Source organism: Scylla paramamosain, chromosome 5 (genome assembly GCF_035594125.1).
Source record: "Scylla paramamosain isolate STU-SP2022 chromosome 5, ASM3559412v1, whole genome shotgun sequence".
NCBI lineage: Eukaryota > Metazoa > Arthropoda > Malacostraca > Decapoda > Portunidae > Scylla > Scylla paramamosain.
The window spans coordinates 4,639,192-4,655,509 of record NC_087155.1 but is presented as its reverse complement, the minus strand read 5'-3'; the positions used below and the strand labels follow the sequence as shown (position 1 = coordinate 4,655,509).

At 35.6% G+C, this 16,318-nt stretch overlaps 2 protein-coding genes across 2 annotated transcripts in view; one reads left to right on the top strand and one right to left on the bottom strand.

The window, feature by feature from the left end:
* Window positions 1-5,650: 5,650 nt before the first annotated feature.
* LOC135100442 (splicing factor YJU2-like) lies at window positions 5,651-7,817 on the bottom strand. Its single transcript, XM_064003335.1, has one exon. The coding sequence runs from the start codon at window positions 7,648-7,650 to the stop codon at window positions 6,637-6,639; it is 1,014 nt and encodes a 337-aa protein (XP_063859405.1). The 5' UTR covers window positions 7,651-7,817; the 3' UTR covers window positions 5,651-6,636.
* Window positions 7,818-8,003: 186 nt separating this feature from the next.
* LOC135100437 (uncharacterized) overlaps window positions 8,004-16,318 on the top strand; it is a 23,891-nt gene continuing 15,576 nt past the window's right edge. The window contains exons 1-4 of the mRNA XM_064003311.1: window positions 8,004-8,089; window positions 8,727-8,893; window positions 13,579-13,762; window positions 14,270-16,318. The exon at window positions 14,270-16,318 is cut by the window's right edge and continues 52 nt beyond it. Of these exons, the coding sequence (XP_063859381.1) occupies window positions 8,891-8,893; window positions 13,579-13,762; window positions 14,270-16,318 (2,236 nt within the window). The 5' untranslated portion in view covers window positions 8,004-8,089; window positions 8,727-8,890. The remainder of the gene's footprint in view (window positions 8,090-8,726; window positions 8,894-13,578; window positions 13,763-14,269) is intronic.

The window sequence follows — 16,318 nt, the reverse complement described above, 5'->3', positions numbered from 1 at the left end:
ATGCTGTATAGCTCTCACCTAACTCCTCTGACTATAAGAAATTCTTTGACTACTTAACTTCCAAAGTGGAGCACATTCTGACTCTCTTCCCTTTTGCAGAGATCTCCATTCTTGGAGATTTCAATGTTCACCACCAGCTTTGGCTTTCCTCTCCCTTCACTGGCCATCCTAGTGAACTAGCCTTCAACTTTGCTATCCTCCATGACCTAGAGCAATTGGAGCAACACTCTACTTGTATTCCTGACTGTCTTGGAGATACACCCAACATTCTTGACCTTTTTCTGACCTCTAATCCTTCTGCTCATGCTGTTACCCTCTCTTCTCTGTTGGACTCCTCTGATCACAATCTCATATCTGTATCTTATCCTATCACTCCAATCCCTCCTCAGGATCCCCTAAGTGAAGGTGCCTCTGGTGTTTTGCCTCTGCTTTTTGGGGGTACCTGGGGAGGTATTTTGCTGATTTTCCTTGGAATGACTACTACTTCCATGTCAGAGACCCATCTTTGTGTGCTGAGCATATAACAGAGGTGATTGTGTCTGGTATGGAGGCATACATTCCTCACTCTTTTTCTCGACCTAAACCTTCCAAACTTTGGTTTAACACAGCTTGTTCTCGTGTTATACATGATAAAGGGGTGGCCCACAAAAGGTACTTAAGCTTTCCATCACCAGAATCTCATGCACTTTATATTTCTGCCTGGAACCATGCTAAGTCTGTTCTCCAACTAGCCAAAAACTCCTTCATTAACAGAAAGTGTCAAAATCTTTCAAGATCTAACTCCCCTTGTGTCTTCTGGCATCTAGCCAAAAATATCTCCAATAACTTTGCTTCTTTTTTCCCTCTTTTATTTCAACCAGATGGCACCACTGCTATCACATCTATTTCTAAAGTTGAACTCTTTGCTCAAACCTTTGCTAAAAACTCTAACTTGGACAATTCTGGGCTTATTCCTCCCTCTCTTCCACCTTCTGACTACTTCATGCTACTTATTAAAATACTTTGCAATGATGTTTTCCATGCCTTTACTGGCCTAAACCCTCGGAAGGGTTATGGACCTGATGGGGTCCCTCCTATTGTTCTCTGAAACTGTGCCTCCATGCTTGCACCTTGCCTAGTCAAACTCTTTCAGCTCTATCTGTCAACATCTACCTTTCCTTCTTGCTGGAAGTTTGCCTACATTCAGCCTGTTCCTAACCCTTTAAAAGCAAATTCTTAAATGTTGACATTCTTACTATGCTTGATTTTATAGTCATTATCATCAGAACCGAAAATACAAGTCTGATAGTATGTCATCAGTGATAAAAATGTAATTTGATTTATTACAGCAATTCAAAGTGATACATGAATAAACAGAGGAAATAACAGCTCAAAATTCGCGCACTTTCCAAAAGCACAGAAAAATAGAGACACGTTGGGTATAGCGATGGCTCTGGGGAAGAGGAGAGGACGGCAGCACCCGCCGCTACTAGTCTGATGTAGGGTGCTCACTCCATTTGTTGCTTGCTTGCTTGCTCTCTCTCTCTCTCTCTCTCTCCCTCTCTCATATATATATATATATATATATATATATATATATATATATATATATATATATATATATATATATATATATATATATATCTGAAGTTATGTGTTCTGTGGCTTCTCTGTATGAATGATTTCATATTTAAGCTAGATATCTGGTAAATGATGTTAATAAATGCAGGGTAGTCATCAGTATGAGAGTGGATAGGGTGAAACATTCATCAGAGGTAATTTTACAAACAATGAGAGGCAAGTGATATTATAGAAAATTGTGGAATATCATTATCTATAGGTTTAGGAGAACAGGAGTTGTGTATCACTGTAGCAATAGAACAGCCAGAAAGAACATTTGTAAAAATTGCAGAGATTGATAGACTACAGAGGGAAGATAAGAAATTAAAAGATTTCTGCCAAACTCTACCAAAAAGCTTTTGATATATTTAAGGCAATGCCAAATGTTTCACCCAAAACCCCTTAAAGGAGGATGATCAAGTTTCAGTAAGGAAAGCCATAAAATTGCCATCAGATCTTTCTATACAGAATTTATGGTGATGATCAGAAAGGTTATGAGCAGAGATATGGTTAAGAATCTTCCTATTAAAGATATAATAAAGAGAGAGAGAGAGAGAGAGAGAGAGAGAGAGAGAGAGAGAGAGAGAGAGAGAGAGAGAGAGAGAGAGAGAGAGAGAAAATCAAAGCTATAGGTTAGTAATGCCAGGGACAGTAATGGTCATCTTTTTTAAGGAACAAGTTCAGTGTAGACAAACGTTCATCAAGAAAGGAAAAACAATTTAAGAGAACAATCAGAATAGGGACTACATATAACCATAACCAAGACCAGAAACCACTTGGAAAAATACCTTTACAAAGAATTTCAATAAGAAGCATCGTATAGTCTGAGAATGAAGGTGAGGGAGGAACAAGCTCAGAATCATCCAGTGACATCAAACGTCAAAGATAAAATTTCTTATATAGATAAAAGAAACAGCAGTGGTGCCATCTGGATGAAACAAAGATGAAGAAAACATTGTTAGAGAATTTTTTTACTTTGTGCTAGAAGTTACAAGACATAATAAGATTGATGTTTTTATTTAGTTTCTGGCAAGCTGCAGGCAAGATCTGCCATAGTTTCTATAAATATTAAGGATATGAGTTTTAGGAAATGGAAAGTCAAGATACTGTTTTAGAGCTGCTTCTCTATTTTCAAAAGCAAAAGAACAAGTTGGATTGGACTTTAATTTACAACCTTTGGAATTAAAAAAAATGTATGTGAAAAGATGTGCTATGCACAAAGAAAGTAATTTCAAGAAAAATCAGAATAGAATGGTCTTAGGGCTTTCTACTTGGCAAAGGTGCAATTTTAGTGGTACATACTTCCTCCTTGGATGGTCCCAAGGTGGAGATAGAGTGATGAGACTGGATACTGAAATAGTTCATCAGTGTCAGGCATATTTCTAAAGTGGTCAGTAATGCACAAACTGCTGTAGATCAAGTGGAATAACAAAGTTAATGGTTAGTTAACAATGTTATTCCCTGAAAGAAGATTGCCAAAGTCAATACTTGACATTGAAATCTTTAAGAATGGAGATTTCAGCAAGGGTTGGACTGTACTCCACTTTGGAAGTCAAATAGTTAAAAAATGGAGTTTAATGAGAGATACACAACACAGATAAAATGAGTAAGAAAGTGACAATGATGTCTTAGCCAGATGGTGGAAAATTTGGAAGATTGAAGACCATGGTGTGAAAGCTGTCATTGTGTACAAAGATGTGAAACCTAACTCTGGTTTGAAATTCAGGATAGAGATAGTAGAGAAAACAAAAATCATAAGTCCCAGATTCCTGAATTTCATTGATAAATAGGAGTGATGCTTGGAGAAAGTAAGACAGAAAGATGAAGATGCATACATTCATCTGTGTACAGAAAAAAAATGTTGTGTATATATATATATATATATATATATATTTTTTTTTTTTTTTTTTTCTCTTTTTTTTTCTTTTTTTTATGTAGGAGGGACACTGGCCAAGGACAAAAAAAAAAAAAAAAAAAAAAAAAACATGCCAGTCCCAGAAAAGGGTACAAAGCGGTAGTCAAAAATTGAAGGATAAGCATCTTGAAACCTCCCTTTTGAAGGAATTCAAGTCATAGGAAGGTGGAAATACAGAAGCAGGCAGGGCGTTCAGAGTTTACCAGAGAAAGGGATGAATGATTGAGAATGCTGGTTAACTCTTGCATTAGAGAGGTGGACAGGATAGGGGTGAGAGAACGAAGAAAGTCTTGTGCAGCAAGGCCGTGGGAGGAGGGGAGGCATGCAGTTAACGTGAAAATAGTAGTAGAAGACAGCTAGAGATGCAACATTGCAGTGATGAGAGAGAGGCTGAAGACAGTCAGTTAGAGGAGAGGAGTTGATGAGACAAAAAGCTTTTGATTCCACTCTGTCTAGAAGAGCGGTATGAGTGGAACCTCCCCGACATGTGAAGCATACTCCATACACCATGCATACAGCAAATTCCATTCATACAGTATGATAGAATTGGTATTCAAGTAAATAGTTACGAATTTACTTGAGAAAAATATATTCCTCTGTGTGGTCCCACTCTCCAGTCAGATTGGAATATCACTACTATAATTTCTCCATCATAATAGGTGATTAAAAGGGATGAAGGATGGGGCATCTCATCCTCTGTATTTTTATTCTCCCTGTAAAAGGTCTTGTCTAAATTACTTTCCATTACTGTTGATCTTAGCCTGATATAATGATTAGAAAGATTAAAAAATAAATAAAATATATATATATATATATATATATATATATATATATATATATATATATATATATATATATATATATATATATATATATATATATATAAATCAGTCAATAAATAATAATAGTAATAATAACAACAACAAAAACAACAGCAGTAACAAGGCTAAAAATTATAAATAATCTATCATCTATATACCAGGCTAGCAATCCCACTAGGGACAGCCCAGACAAAGCACCACACTCATACAGACATTTTTCACACTCTCAGCCTCATCAGCATGTGATGGAAAGGGATACTTTTGTGGACCATCCGACTAGACTACACTCTAGGAGCTTAGACATAGCTGGCTGCATACTTCCACAGCAGGCCCCAACAACATACACTAGTTTATCCTTGCCCCTTCATAATGAGACCATTCCTTACCTCACATCTTCTCCAATCCATTGACCACAGCAGATGGAAGACACTTCCTATAGAGTGCCCTGCACCCTAACTGGGTCCATAAACCAATGGGCCCCTCAAGATGTGAGCAACGAGACTAAGTCATGAACTCACCAATGTCACTCTTCATTCACCTCAATCATGCACAATTCTTTCATTCACCTTTTACTCAATACTCTCTTCACATAGTTCATCCACTCCAGGCTTGGCCTTCCCCTTAACCTTTCACTGTGTGAATCTGATTTCATAATTCCTTTTATTATTATTTTATTTATTTATTTTATTTTTTGTCTTCCATTCTATCCACATGGCAAAATCATCTTAGTACATACTGATCTGCTCAGCAACTCAACTTTCTCAAAACACCACTTCTTCTTACCTCCTCATTTCTTATTGTTCCTCCATGTTACTGCACATATACTCCTCACTTTGTTTCCATTACAGTCAACCAGTTCTTCTCTCTTTACACTCATTCATACCTGTGCCTCATGTTTAAAGATCTTTTTTCAATTCACCAAGTACTTTTCCTGTTTCCTTCACACTGCACTTCACCTCTGTCTCAACTCTTCTGTCCACTGTAACTGTTGATCCCAAATAATTGAAACAATCCACCTCTTCCAGCTATTCTCAATTCAGTCTTACATCCATCCCTCCTTAATAATAACAACAGTAATAATAATAATAATAATAATAATAATAATAATAATAATAATAATAATAATAATAATAATAAGGATAATAATAATAATAATAATAATAATAATAATAATAATAATAATAATAATAATAATAATAAATGATGATAATAATAATAATAATAATAATAATAATAATAATAATAATAATAATAATAATAATAATAATGAAAATTATTATTATTACTATGTGAGATGTAAATAAAAAGATTCAAAGTCAATTCTTCCTTCATTCCTTCTTCCTTCATAATGACAAAGTACAGTTTATTACTGGTATCAAATAAACTACTGAGATGTAGAAATAAAATAAAATAAAATAAAATAAAATAAAATAAAATAAAATAAAATAAAATAAATAATACATTAAACAAAATTAAATACTCATATCATTCCATTCAAGCCAGAATCCAACAATCAATTTGCAAAGTTATAAATAAATTACACTAGTAGCATGTATACAATATTCTACGTAGGAAAGGTGATATACTCGAGATATGAAATTATGATGAATACAACCACGAAACATTTTCCAATATTAATTTAGTCTTATATCCAAATGATTTATATAAAGGTTAGTCATCACTTACACACTGTACATATTTTTTTTCAAGACAGTTACACAGGTACGTAATTTAATTTGAAATACGAGTTTATACCTTTGGAAACTAATTGAAACCCATAAGAACATATATAGTATAAGTAAATCAATAATTTCAAATTACAGTAGTTACAAAATAAATTATAGAAATACTTTGAATGTTCTTCACTTATATTGTATATTATATTATATTATATAATATAAACTGACAATCTGGTATATCTTCACATACACTCACTTTCACAAGCACATCTATGTATAATTTTCATGTTAAGTCTAGCATTCTTTTGTTGTGCACAATTCTCTGTGAATCTAAAGAAAAATGTAGTACTATTTGTTGCAAGACCATTACCAATATTTCTTTCAGCAATACACTGACGTTAATACAACTACAATAAGTGACAGGTTTTGGATTGGGGGATTGGTGTTTATAATTCATTTAATCTAGGAGCTTTGTTTCAGTCATGAATAAACACTTCAAATTCAATGATAATACAGAGGTAGTCTTTACTTTTTATAAGTTTACCAGTGTATGAAAATTTGATACACTTCCATATGTTCACATAATGCAGCTGTGTATGAAGAATATGTAATGCAATGTGAGTTATGTACTGTCATCTGATTCTGAGTCTGAGTATGCACCTAGGAATAACAGTCCATTTGAAAGTGGCACTGTTGCTTGTGACATCTTGTCATTCACTACACTGAGCACACTGCTTGCTGTACCAGGTCTCATGTCAATCATGTCTGATATTGATTCTTGCGGCTTCACATCTTTTAAATCTAATTTTGATTCTGGAGGCTTCACATCTTTCAACTCTAAGTTAGGTGCTCGGGGTCTTGCTTTTATCATGCTTGCTAGACGAGATTTCATGTTTGATGCACTTTTCTGGTCAGTACTCATTCCACGGTTATCTGGACCTACTTCTTGATCTGTCTTCAATTTCTTCTTGACAGGGCTTTCATCAAGTTGTTCAGGAGCAATTCTCTTTACCATCTCACCTTCAACCATTTCATATCCAAGAGCTTTCAGTGCAGCCAACCTCTCAAGTTCATCAAGTTGATCCTGTGAAATTTTCCGTTCTGTCTCAAACCTTTCAGCAATCTTTCCAGGATCAATTCCAGCATGACGATCGTTCATTTCCCGCAGGTCCTCTAAAGACTCCAAAACTTCCATTTCATATTGAGATTGACGGGTTCTGTTCTCCAATAACAACATTGGGTTTGATTCAATTTCTTCCTTAGCCTCGCGCTCCTCCCTCGCTGCCTGCTCCTCTGCAAGTTTCAGGGCCTGGAAGTTACGGTGAGCGCCTGCTTCAATGATGTAGTCTGTGCTCTCTGGATCAGTCCTAAAGGATATCTCAGCAAGGCATCCTGGACACTTAATGTAGAAACGATAGATTCTCACTCCAAGGTAGGTCATGTTTTCCACATCTTCCTTACGTGCATTAAACTTTTTTCCCTTAGCAATGTATTCCCCACAGGTGTAGCACTTGATGTTGCACGGCACCATGAGCCTTACGGTGAACTGTCGATTCCTGGGACATCTAGCCCTGGGTATTTTAGAAGGATCAAAGTCCGGAGGGTAATACTTGTTTAATACCTTACGTTCAGACATTGTGTGTCCAAAGAGATAAAGAAATTCTGTTTTCCTTTTGTCACACCCAGTGGCAGGCCTTGGAGAGGCGGCGAGGTAATAAGCGAGAAACTGCTGAGATTAGACAGCGTCAGCAACAACAGTGAGTGAGGAGACAGCAGTACTACCAAGTATCTTCCGATCCTCGTCTTTTGACTTCGTTCGTTGATATATATATATATATATATATATATATATATATATATATATATATATATATATATATATATATATATATATATATATATATATATATATATATATATATATATATATATATATATATATATTCATTAATACTATGAATAAACAGCTTTATAAGTAGTTGTCAAAGATAAGAAATCGTTGTTTAGAATTATCAATGCTGAAGAGGAAGAAAGAGAAGAGAATGCCCTAGGGCCTCTTCCAGGGAATTTTCTATGTATGTATCACTGTATGTATATTGACCAGTATGGGAGCAAGGAAGATCGAATGTGTGTGTGCGTGTGTGTGTGTAAGGGTGACAGTAGTAATACAATAGTAGTGGTGGTGGTAATGATAATGATGGTGGTGTTGATAAGCTTTTGAAACAGTTCCATTTTATTGGATAGTGTTCGTAGTACTATTTTAAAGATTGTTTGCCCCTTACTCCCCGATCCTGTTAGCGTTTATTTATTTATTTATTTATTTTTATCAGTCAATGATTATCGGTAACGAGGCTGGGACTCCAAACCTATAATGGCAACTGATCCAACTTGGTGCTTACTTAATTTTTCAGTGATTGTCTTAATTACATAGTGATAAAGATAAGGAGATAGGGAACTATTTTTTATTGTTTCTGGCACACTACATCATTATTTTAATATTCTTTTCTATAATTCCTAATCTGTTCTATTATTTTTCTCTTGTATATTTCAACCACTGTTTAGCATTAATAGGAATCTGTTTCTAATATACGTTGTTAGTATAAATACTACATCATTATTTTATTTATTTATATTGTGTTGATTTGTTTGACCTTTTTTTCTTCCATACTGTCGCTTGGAAAATCCCTGTACTATATATGCACCCATACCAAGGCTCAGAGTGGTGCAGGGATCGGGAGGCGGTCCGCGGGAGGCAGCAGCAGCAGGCGGCGCATGGTCAACACATTGCGTTGTTGATCAGCAGCAAAACGTTTGCTCCTTTCCTCACTCCTGCAACACCTTTCAGAAATGAACCTCTCTGTTATACCAGCCTCAAGATGGTAAGAAGGTGTTAGTGGAGTTCATTAATCATAGTGAAATATTTGTACTCGCAAGTTATATATGGTATCTTGATGCATGGTCTTGCAGCTTTATTACCCAACACTTACTATTTTTTTTATGTGTATTTTGGGTGCCAAACATCACATAGCTATTTCTCACAAACCTACTATTGTATACGTTATTAATATGATAAAGCATCAGCCGTTTTAACGCACAAGGTGGCAGGATCCTAACAGGAGGAGGCGCCTGCCCCATCTTAAGTTATTCAGGACTCATGTCTTTAGTAAATTTTTAGATTTACACCATAATTCCCCAATTCCCTTAACCTAGCCGGGAGACTGCGCCTCCTTGGCCTCATCCCCAGGGATACTAATCTGATTGGTAGTATTATAAATGTTCACGTCTCAGAAAAAAAAAAAAATCAATAAATAAAAAAATAAATAAATATTATTATCAGTGATGTACTTGGGTTACATATATCACAGTGGTGTGTATCTTTACTGTCGCAAATTGTTCGTTCCTGAGATATTAATTTTTATCAAGTTTATTGTTAAGGAAGGTTAGGTTAGCTTTAGTTAGGGTTAGGTTTAATTAGATTAGGCTTGATTAATGTTTTTTTTTTTTTATGAATTTCTGCTTATTTACGTGTGTGGGGGGGGGGGGGCTGGTATACAAGAAAAAATTAAACTATGATGGAAACGGTTACTAGATTCATTCAAAGCACATCAAAATCTACCAGAAAAATGTAGTCTCATCTGAGATTGTTAGATGAGTAAAAAATATAAATTTACCATCTAAACTAACCTAGCTGCATGAACCTCTCTTAGGGATACTAATCTAACCTAACTTAACCCAGCCAGTGGGCTGCTTCCTTCAGGACTCTCCTCAGGGATATTAATCTAGCCTAAGATAACCTAACTAACCTATCCTACTGCATCAGATCAAGGGAAATTTTTGGAAAAGTGCCTGTGTCTATTTCAAATACTATGGATTTCCCATGGAAACTCAAAGAAATAAAATTTCTTAGAATCCAGTGAGATATGGAAAAATCACTTTCCCAATATTGTAGAGTATGATAGTTTTAATGTAAAATAATACCAAGACTTTGGTAAATTTGCAGGTTCAACCAATATTCCCCCCTCAACTCCTTCCCCCTAATGTATTGGGTAAATTTGTTGGTTCAACTTATACTCCCCCCTCATCCCCTTCCCCCTAACATATTGGACACCCCCATAAGGCAGACTAACTTAATTTAACATTTTGTAACCTAAATTAGCACACTCACATTGTTCCCTAGAGTACAAAAGGTACTGATTCTTTCTTTATGTTGTTGGTATTTGGAATACTTTATCCCCATTTGTCACTAAATTGAACAATACTAGTCATTTTGTCTTCATAAATCTGTAGTGTTGTGCTTTGTCAGAGGTAAGTGTCTTGTCAGGTTGCATTTTTTTGGTGTGTTTGTTATTTGTCCCATAAAATGAGAGATAAAAAACAAATTGTTTGATATATATATATATATATATATATATATATATATATATATATATATATATATATATATATATATATATATATATATATATATACGGTAAAATCCCTCTTATCCGGCATCAACGGGACCGCCGACATTCCGGATACTTGAATAGAAGTGAAATTATGACCACAATCACCACCCTACACTCATGCATCTTACCATAACAAAGATCAGCTGATCTTAATCAGCAGCTGATCTGATCAGCTGCTTAAGTGTAAGCACAACACGCTTCTTCTTTTCTACAACTTTAGGCATGATGAAGGCGTCAGGCGATAAACATTGCACACACGGGACTGAGTCACTGAGTAGACACAGTGCAGTGGGCCGCGGGTGGCGCGAAGCAGTGCACTCTGGTGGCGAGGGGACAAAGTATGCCTCGTGCGGGAATTTTAATCGATTTTATGAGTACACATTGATTTTTTATTGATTTTAAGGCTCGGGGAAAAATGTGCCGGATACTCGAATGCCGGATGAGAGGGATTTTACTGTATATATATATATATATATATATATATATATATATATATATATATATATATATATATATATATATATATATATTATTTCCATGCCATGAATGGAAGTGTGCCTACCATATGATTTTGATATTCGGGTTTTTTCCCCTCTCAGAGGTCATGATATCAGACTAGGGATGCAGAATTTTATTTTTATATTTTTGTTAAGTTTTTATTCTCACCTTTACATACTTTTTCCACAATCCTATAGTGTTTGTAATAAATAAGTACTTATTTACATTACAAATACCTATAAATAAACAAGATTTCTACATTAAAGAAAATGGTTGGATGTGCATTAGGTAACACTGCACATCCCAATGCTATGGCTAGTACATCCATGGTTTTCAAAGAATAGAACATACTATGAATTTTATGACTTGAGTTTTCCTTTCTGATTACTCTGAAGTCTCATTTCCTATTTCTTATGCCTTACTGATCATAGATTTGAAAAATAATTTATGTGATGATTTTTGGGAAACACAACAGTCCTTGTGTAGCCAACTCCACAACATTTATAACCAAAGTCTTTATGCCTCTCCGATACTGTAGCTTTCAATTTAATTTTATTACTTTGATATTATATGCATGTCAACATAAGCATAGAGAAAACAAAATAATTCTCAAATGTGTCTTAATTCCTACAAAAGTATCCATTTCATAATAACTCTGAGCCTAAAAACCTAGGTATGTATATGAAAACATTCACTCCTAATTAGATTGATTGGTCAACCATTTCTACTTGGAATACACTAATCCCTCCAATATTCCAATTCATGCACAACATGTCCTTATGTTGCAGTTATGTGGACATTGCACATATTAATTCTCATAATTTACTGGACATCATAACAGAAATGTTATTGTTCAGTTTACTTACATGTACAACCAGTTTTAACACATATAATGTTTAGTATGTATATATCCGTACCTCTTAGTATGTGTATATGCAATTTCCTTTTAGAGCCATTTTACAGCCTTCAATTTTGTTTATATATATAAGACTTGTCACTAACAGTATCAAAGAATGTTTTGACAAATCAGGAGTGAATGTTTTCATATACATACCTATCTTTTGGACTCAGAGTTATTATAGACTGAATACTTCTGTAGGAATTGAAACATTTAGGGGTTATTATTTTTTTATTGTTTTTTATTTTATTTTTAATGTCTGTGGCAACATGCATACAATATCAAATCAATAAAATTAAATTGAAACCTACGTTATTGGAGAGGGATAACATTTTTTGTTGTAAATGTTCTGGCGCACTGCCATTGTTTTACGAAATTAGCTACACAGGGCAGTCAGCTGTGTTTCTCAAAAATCATCAGATAAAAAGGTAAGTTACTTTTTCCTAGGAAGTTACTTGTCAAATCTATAATCAGTAAAGCATAATAAATAGGAAATGAGACTTCTGAATAATTGGAAAGGAAAACTGGATGTTGTAAAATTCATAGTATGTTCTTTTCTTTGAGTGAGGAGGGGGGGAAAGAGGAGGAGGAAGAAAAGTGAAAAGGGGAGGAGGAGGATGGGGAATGAGGAGGCAGAGAAGCAACTAAAAAGGAACAACAAAAAGAAGCGAGACACACGTGCGCGTGCATGCATGTCTACACACACACACACACACTTACATTATCTATGATCTATCAATTTACTTATTAAAAGGGAGAGAGAGAGAGAGAGAGAGAGAGAGAGAGAGAGAGAGAGAGAGAGAGAGAGAGAGAGAGAGAGAGAGAGAGAGAGAGAGAGAGAGAGAGGGGGGGGGGGGAGACAGAGGAGGATAGTTGTGAAGAGATGCTCTGATTATGGGAAGGGATAGGGCATGGACCACATGTCAAGTGGGTGGAACCTTAAGGCTTGTTTTTGAACGGGTTGAACCAATCACAGGAAAACAAAAGCCTTCACTAGGTGGTGACAGGTGTCACTACTGTCATTACTGAGTAATTATATAGCCAAGAGTGGCAGATGGTTTACTGTTGGTGACTGTACTTGGTATTTTTAAAGTATAAGTACTACATGGAAATAGTGCAAATTCAATTGAATTTTTAAAGTCTAAATACTAAGTGGAAATCTGTATTTAAGTCCAAGTCCATGTATGTACGGTCAGAGACAGAAGTCATGTCACAAATTTTGGTTAAAGCATGGTAAAGAGCTAACCATATGGTGCTGTTTGCTGTGTGTCATAAGGACAGTTGGTAGGACTGCCATAGGGGTTCTGATACTCGCCACACCTCATGCATTGTTATGTCATATCTGTGCAAGTGTAGCATTTTCTGATAGATTTAGTGTCTTTTTTGGATATTCATATTTTTTAATCAATCTCTGAAGCATATGAGTTTCAATATATATGCTGAACTGTATGACTTTCCCATATGATACACAGAACTAGGGGTGTCTAAATCATTTGTGTTCAGGTTTTCATAATGTTTCATGAATTGCATTTTGTACTTGGACAAAACCTTGACATGATTTTTGTCTTTGTACATACACTTTGAGCCAACCCCTTTAAATGTGGTTATAATGAACATCAAATTGTGTTGACTTTATTTTTGGAGTTTGGTCAGTTTTGGAAATATTGTGTAAGAGCTAATGCTCATCATAATCTTATGTCATTTGTATTGTATCTTTCAGAGCATAGGTCAGGCATGCAAGTACTGCACACATGGAAAGATGAGACCTATCCATTTTTCTTGGGATCAAGCTGTCATTCTCTGTGACAACAAGAAGTGCAAGTCAATACTCTGTGCCTCTCCTTCTGATTGTATTATCAAGAAAGACCTCCTGCACTGTGCACAGAAGCCATTTTCAGCATTTGGTAAACTTTTCGTTGAATTTTAGATTTTTAGTATTGATTCCAGGGTTTAAGATATAGAGATGTAGCAACCTCACTATCCATTATGAGATACACCCACACAATGAAACTGCATATGTGGTGCAATCAGCCTCTGCAATGGGGACCTCAATAGGGAATTGGCCAAATTCTGTCACTAAGCATCACAACTATACTGAGCTGCCTGCCTGAAAAGAAATAATTACTTTGAAATTCCTACATTCATGCAAGAACCTCTTTGTTAAAGTATCAGAACACAAAGCTGATGTAGTCATTAATCTCCCCAGAAAAAAATTTTAGAGACATGAAGTTGCATTTCCTTTAAAACCAAGCCTTATTTTTCTCTTATTTACAAGAAAACACTCCAGAATGAGTTTTGCATGGACTTTCAAAATGTTTAACTTACATTTAAGTCTTCACTCCTTATCATTTACTTCCTACTTAGTGAAATGTCACATTTCCACTGAATAGATTGGTTTCTTTGTGTTTTAGATCCACCAAACTTGTTGAGTGATGGCAGTGGAGGTAGCAGCAGTGGCATATACTCAGAAGCAAGAAGCTCACTACCAAGTCCTGCTCAGTCACGAAAATCTGTTACTGATGAAGAAGTAGAATTGTTACTGAGTCCATCATATTCTCCACTAAACTTCAAGAATCACTTAGACATTCTCTCAAAATCATCTGATTTAGACAGTCATACTCAGATAGCACCAGAAAAATCCAGTGATCATTCAGGTTGCTCTAGATATGATGGATTCTTTGAATTATTGGGAAATCTTGATCTGGAACTTCCAACACAGCCTCCAAATACAGAACCACACACAGAATCATCTGTGGAAACTGGCTTGGATTTTGTCACAGCAGAATTAGAGAGATGGATGAGAGATTTTGAGTTTCCATCAGATGGTACAAAAAAATCAAGTATTATTTCAGATGATTGTCAGCAAGCACCAGATGAATTATCAAGGGCTGCTTCCTCAGATAGTTGTTACCAGTTTCCTGATGAAGTAGTGAGTGCTGAGTCACTTACTAAAGAATTGCAAGGACCTTGTATACCAAGTCACAGGTCAGCCTTTTCTCTTGTAGATGTATCGCATGAAGAATCTGCATCTTTCAATAATGATGAGCAAAACTCTTCACATGGTTCCTTGAGTTTTCGTAGTTTATCTACTGAAAGAAATGAAACTTCAGAATTAATTCAGAAGTGTGAGAGTTTTTGTTTATCTGTACCATTTGTAAAGGAGTTTGTGAAAGAAAATATGTCAAGTTTTCCCACACGTTTCATGTCTCCAACTGCTTCAGCAGTGAGTGAAGACAGTGGGTACAATGATGAGGATGGTAAATCTTCATCTAATTTAGAATCAGCTGCTGGTGAGGAAAATCAGAAGTTATCTCCGAAAACATTAATTTATTCATCAATGAAAAATGTAGATGATGCGATGAAGTGTGTATCTATCAAGCAATCACAGCAGATCAACTTTGAAAAACTTATACATAATAGTTTGGACTGGCCAGGAATGTCTGACATACATACACTGACTGTGCTGCCAGCTATGGTAACTACAGAAAACGATTTCACAAACAGGCCTCGGGAATCATTGAGTGTGTCCTCCATTACCCAAACCACCAGCAGTGGGGAAATCTGTGTCACTGAGCAAGATGAAAGGGAGAGAATTAATTTTAGTACGGAACAGTTTGATGGAGGATTGCAGATTCCTATAGAATCATGTGAGGATCGTGAGCATGTTAGTGTGTTTTCAGAAAATCATAATTATGCTTTAGCAGATGAGAATCACAGTGTCAGTATTTCTGATGATCATGAAAGGGTGCTCTTGGAAAATCATGATCATACATTAGATGTGAATCATGGTGTCAGAATTTCAGAGGATCATGAACATGATGCTTTATTTTCAGAAACACATAATCATGTATTAGCAGATGAGAGTCATGCTGTTAGTATTTCAGAATCCTTTGATGTTTCCCTCATATCTCAGTCTGCTGACTGCATAGTGAGTGAAGGCTCTAGTCATTCTACATTTTTTGAACCAAAAAATGTATCAGAAGATAATGCTAATAGTGCAAATGGTTTAGACACTTCCAATGAGACTCCCTTCATATCTGAGGAAGATAAGAACAAGGAAAAAAAACAAAGTAAAATTAAGAATTTTAAAAATTTATGTGATCTCAGTGTGAGAAAATGTGTTCCATTGGATAATGATGGCACAGTTCCTAACCCCAATGAATCAAGGATTAGTGATATAGAAAAGAATGTAAAAAGAAGGAAATGCAAGATCTCTGGATACAATTACAGTGAAGGAGGAAGACAAAATTTGGCCTTGAAAAAGGGGCACTTGAAAAAGTCACGAAACCGTGAACAACCAAAAAGATCAGGAATGGCTTGTAAAGTTCTTCCTCACTTATCAAAACATCGGATATCATCATTGAGAAACCAGCCATCTACCTCATCTGGGGAGACCCTTTCTGCAAAGAATGATGCAGAGGAGCTTCATGAAAGTGATAATAAAAGGAACTTGACAGCCC

Coding starts and splice junctions, on each gene's coding strand:
- LOC135100442 (XM_064003335.1), bottom strand. CDS start 7,650: ATGTCTGAACGTAAGGTATTAAACAAGTATTACCCTCCGGACTTTGAT.